This window comes from Anguilla anguilla, chromosome 19 (genome assembly GCF_013347855.1).
Source record: "Anguilla anguilla isolate fAngAng1 chromosome 19, fAngAng1.pri, whole genome shotgun sequence".
Classification (NCBI taxonomy): Eukaryota; Metazoa; Chordata; class Actinopteri; order Anguilliformes; family Anguillidae; genus Anguilla; species Anguilla anguilla.
Window position 1 is genome coordinate 18,400,505 of NC_049219.1, and position 11,254 is coordinate 18,411,758.

Here is an 11,254-nt window from a genome sequence, read left to right on the forward strand (position 1 = left end):
CACCCCCCGAGCCGCCACTCACTCTGTGTGACACACACCCCGAGCCGCCACTCACTCTGTGTGACACACCCCCCGAGCCGCCACTCACTCTGTGTGACACACCCCCCGAGCCGCCACTCACTCTGTGTGACACCCCCCGAGCCGCCACTCACTCTGTGTGACACACCCCCTGAGCCGCCACTCACTCTGTGTGACACACCCCCTGAGCCGCCACTCACTCTGTGACACACCCCCCGAGCCGCCACTCACTCTGTGTGACACACCCCCCGAGCCGCCACTCACTCTGTGTGACACCCCCCGAGCCGCCACTCACTCTGTGTGACACACCCCCCGAGCCGCCACTCACTCTGTGTGACACCCCCCCTGAGCCGCCACTCACTCTGTGTGACACACCCCCCGAGCTGCCACTCACTCTGTGTGACACACCCCCCGAGCCGCCACTCACTCTGTGTGACACCCCCCCTGAGCCGCCACTCACTCTGTGTGACACACCCCCCGAGCCGCCACTCACTCTGTGTGACACACACCCCGAGCCGCCACTCACTCTGTGTGACACCCCCCCGAGCCGCCACACACTCTGTGTGACACCCCCCCGAGCCGCCACTCACTCTGTGTGACACCCCCCCGAGCCGCCACTCACTCTGTGTGACACACCCCCCGAGCCGCCACTCACTCTGTGTGACACACCCCCCGAGCCGCCACTCACTCTGTGTGACACCCCCCGAGCCGCCACTCACTCTGTGTGACACCCCCCCTGAGCCACCACTCACTCATTCACGTGGGTAAAAGATTGGATTACCTGTGCAGTTGTTTTCTGTGCAGTTCCATATTCCTCCCATGCAGACACTAAAAACAGTAAATCATAACATAAATACATATAAAATACATCACATACGGATGGAACATCAAGGACCACGATGGAAATAAGTCCAGGATTTTTTTGGGTGTTATCCTTGACAATTTCTTCACATGCAAGTCTTTTGATACATGTGTTTTAATTTTGTCAAATAAACTAAACTAAACTAAACATACAACATATCAAATAGAACATATTAATTACACAACAAATACGTCAAATACAACATATGCAAAATTGCATGTACGTACGATAAGTGTAACGGTGTGTCAGTGTGGTTAGTAATGGTAAGTGCACTAATGTGTCAGTGCGGTTAGTAATGGTAAGTGCACTAATGTGTCAGTGCGGTTAGTAATGGTAAGTGTAGTAATGTGTCAGTATGGCTGGTAATGGTAAGTGCACTAATGTGTCGGTGCGGTTAGTAATGGTAAGTGTAGTAATGTGTCAGTGCGGTTAGTAATGGTAAGTGTAGTAATGTGTCAGTATGGCTGGTAATGGTAAGTGCACTAATGTGTCAGTGCGGTTAGTAATGGTAAGTGTAGTAATGTGTCAGTATGGCTGGTAATGGTAAGTGCACTAATGTGTCAGTGTGGCTGGTAATGGTAAGTGCACTAATGTGTCGGTGCGGTTAGTAATGGTAAGTGCACTAATGTGTCAGTATGGCTGGTAATGGTAAGTGCACTAATGTGTCGGTGTGGCTGGTAATGGTAAGTGCACTAATGTGTCGGTGCGGTTAGTAATGGTAAGTGTAGTAATGTGTCAGTGCGGTTAGTAATGGTAAGTGTAGTAATGTGTCAGTATGGCTGGTAATGGTAAGTGCACTAATGTGTCAGTGTGGTTAGTAATGGTAAGTGTAGTAATGTGTCAGTGCGGTTAGTAATGGTAAGTGTAGTAATGTGTCAGTGGGGCTGGTAATGGTAAGTGCACTAATGTGTCGGTGTGGTTAGTAATGGTAAGTGCACTAATGTGTCAGTATGGCTGGTAATGGTAAGTGCACTAATGTGTCGGTGCGGTTAGTAATGGTAAGTGTAGTAATGTGTCAGTGCGGTTAGTAATGGTAAGTGTAGTAATGTGTCAGTATGGCTGGTAATGGTAAGTGCACTAATGTGTCGGTGCGGTTAGTAATGGTAAGTGCACTAATGTGTCAGTATGGTTGGTAATGGTAAGTGCACTAATGTGTCGGTGTGGTTGGTAATGGTAAGTGCACTAATGTGTCAGTATGGTTGGTAATGGTAAGTGCACTAATGTGTCAGTATGGTTGGTAATGGAAAGTGCACTAATGTGTCAGTATGGCTGGTAATGGTAAGGGCACTAATGTGTCAGTATGGTAGGTAAATGTATAAAAGTGTATGTAGTGTTTGGTAACGGGACTCTCACCACACACTGCATCCCTGCTCCAGCACGTGACCCAGAGGGAAGGCAGAGCCATGGTACACACAGGGGCACTGAGACACTGAGATACAGCTCCCATTCTGCAGGATCATCCCTGAGACACACACACGCATGCACACACATACACACACCACCATCCACACACGCTCGCGCGCGCGCACCGACCCATACAGACACACCACCATACACACACACACACACACACACGCACGCACCGACCCATACAAACACATCACCATACACACACACACGCGTGCGCGCACCGACCCATACAAACACATCATCATACACACACACACACGCACCAACCCATACAAACACACCACCATATACACACACACACAAACACATACACACACACCACCATACACACATGCACAAAATTGGTAATGGGATTAAAATGATCCATCAAAATGCTGAACTGCCGATTTATTAGTTAAAGTAATACATTCACAAACACACACATTCATGCGCATGCAAGCACTCTCTCACACACACACACACACACACACTGTTTCTCACCATCGGGGCAGTAACAGCCATCCAGGCAGTGCAGGTTGCTCCCCAGGCATTCCTTCTCAAAGGTGCAGGTGGGAGGACAGCAGCTGATGCAGTCTCTGTGCACGAAGCTGTCCTCACAACCGTCAGCTAGGAAACACAGTACAGCGTAACTCTCCTCACAACCGTCAGCTAGGTAACGCACTACAGCGTAACTCTCCTCACAACCGTCAGCTAGGTAACGCACTACAGCGTAACTCTCCTCACAACCGTCAGCTAGGAAACACAGTACAGCGTAACTCTCCTCACAACCGTAAGCTAGGAAACACAGTACAGCGTAACTCTCCTCACAACCGTCAGCTAGGAAACGCACTACAGCGTAACTCTCCTCACAACCGTCAGCTAGGAAACACACTATAGCATAACTCTCCTCACAACCGTCAGCCTCACGTTGGGCAGCAGATTTTAAAAGGACTATGCCATGCTCTAACGGTTACGGTGTAGTGTGCTGCTGGATGGGGTGTGGTGTAGTGTAGTCCACTTACAGCACTGCGGGAAGCTGTCTCTCCACTCTCTCACAGGGTAGCCCACGTGTGAGCAGGCCCTGGTGTACTCCACCAGAGCCCGGCAAAAAGTGTCCACATCGTCCGCCCTGTCACACAACAGGAAGGCCCATTTTGCTCAGAATTCTGGGTATTTCTCATGCATATTCATGCATGCAGAGCACAGGCTGAGTGACAGCAGTGAGGGGTGGGGCAGAGGCTGAGTGACAGGAGTGAGGGGTGGGGCAGAGCCTGAGTGACAGGAGTAGGGTTGGTGCATAGGGGACTTACACACATAAGTCGGAGACACAGCTGGCCACATAGGGGTTTGGGTCAATGTTCTCATGGCAGGACAGGAAGGGGAAGAACAGGAGGGCACTGCACTTCTCAATGGCGTCCTGAACACACACACAGACGCATGTGCACATGCATGAACAAACAAAATCAAATACACATACAGGCATGTGTGAGTGAGCACACTGTATAGAGCGCAGTGTGTAAAGCACAGTGCATATGCGCTGTGTATAAGCGCAGTGTATAAGTGCAGTGTGTAAAGCACAGTGCATATGCACTCTGTATGAGCGCAGTGTATGAGTGCAATGTATATGCAGTGTTGAACACTCACGTCCATGCGTGACTCGGAGGTGCAGGGGCTGGGGAACTCCTCCTCCACTGACCTGCAGCGCCTCTCCTGGGGCAGCTGCACCACCCAGCTGTTCCCAAAATCAGCAACGTCCTCCGTCTGCACATCTGCACAGGCAAGAGCCATAAAACCCCCATTTACAGGTCTCATTCAGAGGCTCACACAGCAACTCGTTCAGAGTGACTCATTCACAGGGTCTCGTTCAGAATGACTCACTCAGTTACTCACAGTCACTCACTCACAGAGTCTCACACACAGCGAATCACTCAGAGTGACTCATTCAGTTACTCACTCAGTTACTCACAGGGACTCACTCAGTGTCACAGCACAGGTAAATCAAACCATAATCCCAGCACAAAACTGAGCCAGAACCAGACGGGGACAGGGAGGCAGCGTTAGAGCTTTTCTGCATTTCGGGTGGCCCAAAGAAAGCCCACTTCCCTGCCACTGCACAAAGACCCAGTCCTGTCCCACGCCCGACTGCAGGGCGGCTCACTACAGAAATAATCGGCCCAATTTAGAGACGACCGATCGCATAACCGCGGCGGGCCCTTCTCACTGGAGCTGGTGGTGAGGTCATCCGATCCGTCATCGTTGTAGTTCCCACAAAGCCCGCAGGCATGGCCTTTGTGTTCTTCGGTCATCCGGACGTACACCCCCGAGCCCCCGTCCCAGGCCAGCGAGAACCCAAACGTGCTCTTCACCAGGATGTAGTCCGCCAGCCGCTCCAGGAACACGTTGCGGACCGTCTGCGGCAAACTCAGGCTGTCCGGGAGAGAGAACAGGCCAATCAAAGGGCCACCCAGAGTTACACTCCCCTGCCCCCGGCCCCGTGTGACTACTGTAACTGCTCTGTGCGCTTTATACGCCAAAACTCATCAGCTACTTTTCAGGTGTATACAGAGACGGAGATATGAAGGGTAACACGATACCTGTGGCTCAACACTGTCCAAGCCCTTCGCACAAAAAACATCACAATCTGAAGCTGCCACAGAGAACAGGTACCTGGCACAGCTTCAAGGCAGAGTATAACCCCTACACTATGACATCATCAATATGAGCCAGCCTGGAGCAAGTCAAGACTGTTAACTCTTCCTCTTGGAATGCCTGCATCTCCCCCTTTCTTACTCATGGGCAGACGATGAACAGAAATAAAAGTAAAAGCTTTGCAAAACTTCAAGGCGAGCTTGACTTTTTAGGTGGGCCGCCCAAATAAATTAATGGCCGCCCAAATAAAATTTGAGATCCATTTCTGCAATTTTCTATTTGTTATTTTTTAAACAGAAAGAGACTCATCAGCACCACCTGCCGGTAGCTCAATGCACCGGCTCCGCCCAAGCCCATCGGCCAGCACTCTCCGGCCCCGCCCAAGCCCATCGGTCAGCACTCACCGGACTCCGCCCTTGTGGACCTGGTAGCCGGCGATGGTGATCTCCTCCTCACTGGGGAAGTGGAGGCTGAGGGAGCGGGGGCAGGAGTACACCGAGCCCCTACAGCTCCGGCTGTTATGCACCTGGGGGGGGCGGGGTGAGCCTGTTATTGGGGATTACCTCTGAGACCCCCCTACCGCTACCCTCACCTCCTACTGCCACCTGCTTTTATAGGGAGCTGTGACTGACATCTGCCCAAATTAGCATTCCTGAAGAAAAAGCAGCACACAGTGCAATTTCTGCAGTTACTCAGCTCTTTTCAGAGTGGATTCACTGACGGTGACGTGCAGGTGGCCGAATATTCAACACCGATTTATGTGCTGCCATTCATTTGACCAACGGGCCAGTCTAAGGAACACAGATCATTTATAAGTAATGATGGGATCTGTACTTGAGAACACTGTTTCTACAGAGCGGCAGTCTTACCCACACCGTGTGCTGTGTTTCTACAGAGCGGCAGTCTTACCCACACCGTGTACTGTGTTTCTATAGAGCGGCAGTCTTACCCACACTGTGTACTGTGGTTCTGGAGAGTGGCAGTCTTTAGTAAGGATGTAGGAACAGGCTCCAGGAAAGTAGTAATAGATTCCATCAAACGTTTCAAAGTGGTACTGTCCCCACGACCTACAGATCCCATCTCTGTCCTGCCCAATGTTTGGTACTGCATTACAAAAAGCACAAACAGCTCTGACACAATACATTTCAAATATTCACCATGAAAATTACTGTCTCAAAAGGAATTAGAACGTACGTTGGTCTAAAGTTTACACAACATACGCAAAATTCACATAATTCTTATGAAGCTGAAAAATCAGTGTGAACACAGGGACATGGACACAGCAGCGCGGACATGGACACAGGGACATGGACACAGCAGCGCGGACATGGACACGGGGACATGGACACAGCAGCGCAGACATGGACACGGGGACATGGACACAGCAGCGCGGACATGGACACAGGAGCTAACTGTCAGCGGTACTCTGGTATCCTGGGGGAAAGACTAATGCCATCTCTGGCATTACAGGTGCCTCAGGCAGTTCACAGCTGGGTTTCAGATCACATCCTTAAGCCTCAGTGGTGGCCAATGAACACACACTCAGCCACTCAAATGGGCCCATCACCAGTGATGTATAAACTAAATCGAACAGATTTGAACACTATCACATCCAGAGATTGCTCAACTCAGACATTCAGTGCTCCTGCAACCAAACAATGAGTGAAAACACCATAATCCAGGATTTCAGCCTTTAGGATACAATACAAGACACTGATGCAAAATACGGAGTTTCTAAGTGCCACAATTGTCCATTTCATAAGCACCTCCTCCCTGCAGTCTCATCTGCAACAATACTCCCCCAGGCATGACACACTGGACAATATCATCTGTCTTGGATTCCATTAAATAATTTTTCACTACCTAAAATTTGTATTCCATCAAAGCAACAAGATAAAGCGAACAATAGCCTAAAGGTATGCCGATATAACAACGAAAATGCTACGCACTGAATATTTGTGGTTAAATATTGCGGCATCAGCGTGTGGGGGCGCTCAAACAAAAGCAGGTCCATGCAGTTTTCCAAAAGGTGGTGGGCTTTTTAATAATCAACCAAAAAGTTTTAACAATGCAGACTTTAAAAAGGTAACAGAAAGTTTCACAACCGCCAAAGTAATAGTTTACAAAGCTTCACTTAGACAAGCACACAATCACTTCACATCTAACCCCCTCCCTTCAGAGAAGGCCTCGTTAAATAAACCCGCCACCAAGTCGATTAGCCGCAGCCGGCTTTAGTCGGCGGCGACCCGGTTGTTGTAGGATTCTTGTGCGGCAGCCATCTGTTCTGTAGTGCGTTGCAGCCATTTTGAGGGGACGTACCTCCCATCAATGACACGCCCTCTCATGATGCCACAATATGGAATAAATATACACTCCTGCCATAGGTTTCACATGTAAATAATACACACTCAAGATACAGCGGTCATTTATTATCTTGAATACAGGGCAGAGGGCAATTGCAACGGAAGTGAAGAGGGGTACACGGCGATTGTGACGAAACAGAAGAGCGGTACAGGGTATCGCGACGGAACCGAAGAAGGGTACAGGGCAAACGCGACGGAACCGAAGAGGGGTACAGGGGAACAACGACAGAACCGAAGAGGGGTACAGGGCGATCGCGACAGGGCGAGGTACTCACTGATCTGACAGCGCTCTCCCAGGCCCTGAAACTGGGAGCAGTCACAGTCTCCCCCCTCCCTGCACCAGCCGCCATTAAGGCAGTCACAGTTCTCTGCAGAGGGAGACAAGCACTCTTATCCACCAATCAGAGGCAAGGACAGATACAGCAAACTAATTAACAGCATTCTATGGCTAAACCTGATCCATCCAATAAGAACAACAATAATAATATCAATAATCATCAGGACAACATTACTGTAATAATAATAATACTAATAACCAATTTTGATACAATTCAGTGAAAAAGTATACACAGGAAATCTCATTTACCCCGTACCTTTACAATCACTCTATTTACACAGCCAGATATTTACTGACGCAACTCAGGTCAAACAGCTTCGGCAGGACAGCGGCAGCGACCGACCCGGGGTCTGAACCTGTAATCTCTACATAATGAGCGCAACTCCCAAACCCCGGGCAGGGGTTAGAGCTGAGGGGACAGCGTTTACCTGCAGACACGTCCCGGGCGGTGTAGTTGTGAAAGACGCTTCTCGGAAGGGCAGATTCGGACACCAGGGGAGTAAACGTCTATAGGAAAAGGAGTTTTAGAAAACGACCCCAAGTTTCTCCAGTTCTGGAAGTTGTTCACGTTCATTTCCGTGACCTCCTCAGCCAGGTCACAAGACCGCAGACAGGCATGCACTCTCACTCCTCCCAAACACAAGGGAACCGCTGCTTGTTTTAATACCACAGTCCACCATTCAAACTCACACAACTTCCTAACTTCTGAAAAAATGTGCAAGGTTTCTCATCATCATTATGAATCTTAATTAAAGCCCTGTCATCGGTGAACAGAAGTTTTGTTTTATCTGTAGATACAGGTAAAAGATAGTTTCTGCTACTGTGCCGTTTGTGTTACAGACAAGGAGGTCTTTGTGAGAATCGGGCGCACCTTCGTATTCGGGCGCACCTTGCCGCCCCCCACCCGCCCCCACGCACTTTTCTCTTAGGTATACCTCTCCTCTGAAGAGATCCGGTTTCTGTCGAAGCACATTAAACCTCCTCCTGCAGGGAGAGAAGGAACGCTGGGTCACTGAGACAGGCATCGCACCCCCTACCCAACACACCTTCAGTAACACATTTATACACATTCAAAAACCAAGTTTCTTCCATCTCATGGAGTCCTGAGCTGTAAGGATAAGATATATAAACTGTAGCATGATAAAATATCCCAATAAGAATGGGGGGAACGTAGATGTAATAAAAACATATTTTAAAAACCGAGTGGCCAAAACAATATGTTAATAAAACACAAATTAAAAACAGAGGTAATTAAAATAGAAACAACTATAAAAATAAATCATAACGCAGGCTTACAGCCCATAGAAAGTTGCTATTCGCAAAGATCGGTAGTTACATGTGCACTTCAGATGAACATTCTAACAGTTTTAATCTCCAAGAATCTAATTAAACTTGCCTACTTGAAGAGTTAATCATTAATTATATTATAATTTCTCAGGGATGAGTATAAATAAATGAGAATATTTCACAGCACCATATGTATGCATTAAAATGCATATCTGGGTACAGGTAATTATACCGTATACACGTTTTCACATAATTACAATACTTTAAGATCAAAGCAGAATTCTGTGTTTCGATCAAACACTATCAGAAAATCTGCTAATAATATTCATACATCATCAAAACATTTCACAGACTTGAATCACTAATTGTACATTTTCTGTGAAACTTACCTCTGCAATTTATGTTGTGGGATTGGCGATTGGCAATTTAAACCTAAATTGACAGACAAACATGTCACTGACATTAAGCATGAAGCAAAATTATATATTTATATATATATATATATATATATATATATATATATAAAACACAACAGGACCAATACTAAAACAATTAGGCCATTGGCTAATTTAAGATTGCTGAAATTATGACATAAGAAGCATCAATGAGTTATGAACTCTTAAACATTTAAACGTTGACATGCCTCCATTGTCTTAAAAGATGACTTAAAATGTTAACTTGAGACAGTGGCAATTTAACTTTCAGCTTGTTTGTCATAACTGTTCACTTATATTAAGTAATTTAGGTTACAGAACAAAATGCTCAGTCAGCGCTTAAATTTCGAGTCCAACAGGGCCCGCGCGTACCTCATTTCACGTACATTTTACATTGAAAACATTTTTAAAAAATAAAAAATAAAATAAAAACGAAACCAACACGTAATAGAATCAAACTATAAATTCTACACATCGACTGGCGTGCTTATATGAAGTTTAGTAACTTTCATATAAAGTACAAACTTAAAGTTCCTATTTCAGGGTAACCGCAGACTACCTAATTTCAGGTAAATCTGCCAATGACATTTTTGTATTACTGTAGCTAATGTAGCCGAATATTCAGAGCTGCAGTTGTTTGCCGTTGACATTTCTGTCAGACGTGATCGAGAAGGTCGAGAACCTACCTTGAAAAAGAATAAACTGGCAGAATAAAACCATCCAAGGAAGCAGCGCTTTCAATTTCCGTTTTATGTTCATTTCAGGGCTGCGTCCAAACGGAAAACAGGCGTAAAATCATGAAGGCATTTGACTATACTCGTGCGTTAGAATGTCAGAATTGCATTTTGTAGTGGAGCACAGCCGAAATTCAGGCGGACGAGCCTAAGAAATATTTAATGCATTACCTGCGCTTTGCAATTCTACCTGCGAAAGTAGGTGGATTAGTTACAAGTAACATCTGTGCAACAGCGCGCCTGTCGGAATCTGCCTTGTTCGCAAGCTCCCGCACTCCGAAGTTAACTTTACCTTAGGATGTCACGACAGTTAAGAGCGCTTGTCATTTATACACATGAAAAGAGAATTAGGAATTCCGACCGGGCTTTCTGTCCACAAACACCGACAGGCGCGTGGGCAGTAAATAAAGCAAAGTGGCTGAACATTCCTGGTAAACAGATAACTGACACTATATGAAATAAAATTTAAAAGAGCAATTTTGTTAAAGGGCGATAAAGCGGTATCCTGTCTATTTTCAAAGCTTGACCAGGCTTGGATTAGCATCAAGCATTGACCCAGAACAAAAGCGTCGGAAAGGACCATTTGCTTAAAGACATCCAGGTGCTTATCAACTGCGCGAAACAGCAGCACTTAGCCCGAATAACTTGCAGAAGACTGCCCCCCCAGTCGACAAGCGTAACATACAACTGGGGTGTTCTAACCGCGCCCTGGCAACCGACACACGCTGGTTTGGTTACAAGCACAACCGCAGTAGAATTTTAAAGGACTGTTAATTTTTCTTAATTGCGCTTTGTTGATCTGAGGGATTACTTACCCTGACAAGAAACTGCGGTAGACGCCATGAAGGAAAAAGCCAGATATTCACATAAAAGCGAACGGCTCGATAGAAATCCGGTATCGCAATTGTGCTTTGCAAACAAGGTGCCAAACGGGATAGTACAGAGTTGGAAAAGCACTGGTCTGCAAAATCAGTAGCAAGCAATCAGTGCATTCTTAATTGAACATCAATCCCCACATTACCACTGAAACAAGCAGAGAAACACTTTGCAGGTTCATAAAGACAGAACCATCGATTACAGCAGGGCGAAGCACGATGAAATAATTTTTTTTCTGCCGAAGTAACGTGCGCTCTGAGGATCGACCCATATCTCTGACACGTCAGGTGCTATCATAGAGAAAA

At 46.9% G+C, this 11,254-nt stretch overlaps 1 protein-coding gene across 1 annotated transcript in view; it reads right to left on the minus strand.

Annotated features, from left to right (window-relative positions):
• otogl (otogelin-like) overlaps nucleotides 1-10,638 on the minus strand; it is a 36,698-nt gene extending 26,060 nt beyond the window's left edge. Inside the window, exons 1-15 of the mRNA XM_035402245.1 lie at nucleotides 10,245-10,638; nucleotides 10,026-10,105; nucleotides 9,295-9,337; nucleotides 8,554-8,602; nucleotides 8,047-8,125; nucleotides 7,557-7,649; nucleotides 5,868-6,022; nucleotides 5,323-5,444; nucleotides 4,491-4,696; nucleotides 3,914-4,038; nucleotides 3,580-3,686; nucleotides 3,292-3,398; nucleotides 2,771-2,896; nucleotides 2,234-2,342; nucleotides 800-846 (exon numbers count right to left, since the gene is read on the minus strand). Of these exons, the coding sequence (XP_035258136.1) occupies nucleotides 800-846; nucleotides 2,234-2,342; nucleotides 2,771-2,896; nucleotides 3,292-3,398; nucleotides 3,580-3,686; nucleotides 3,914-4,038; nucleotides 4,491-4,696; nucleotides 5,323-5,444; nucleotides 5,868-6,022; nucleotides 7,557-7,649; nucleotides 8,047-8,125; nucleotides 8,554-8,602; nucleotides 9,295-9,337; nucleotides 10,026-10,105; nucleotides 10,245-10,297 (1,501 nt within the window). The 5' untranslated portion in view covers nucleotides 10,298-10,638. The remainder of the gene's footprint in view (nucleotides 1-799; nucleotides 847-2,233; nucleotides 2,343-2,770; nucleotides 2,897-3,291; nucleotides 3,399-3,579; nucleotides 3,687-3,913; nucleotides 4,039-4,490; nucleotides 4,697-5,322; nucleotides 5,445-5,867; nucleotides 6,023-7,556; nucleotides 7,650-8,046; nucleotides 8,126-8,553; nucleotides 8,603-9,294; nucleotides 9,338-10,025; nucleotides 10,106-10,244) is intronic.
• Between the last annotated feature and the right edge of the window lie 616 nt (nucleotides 10,639-11,254).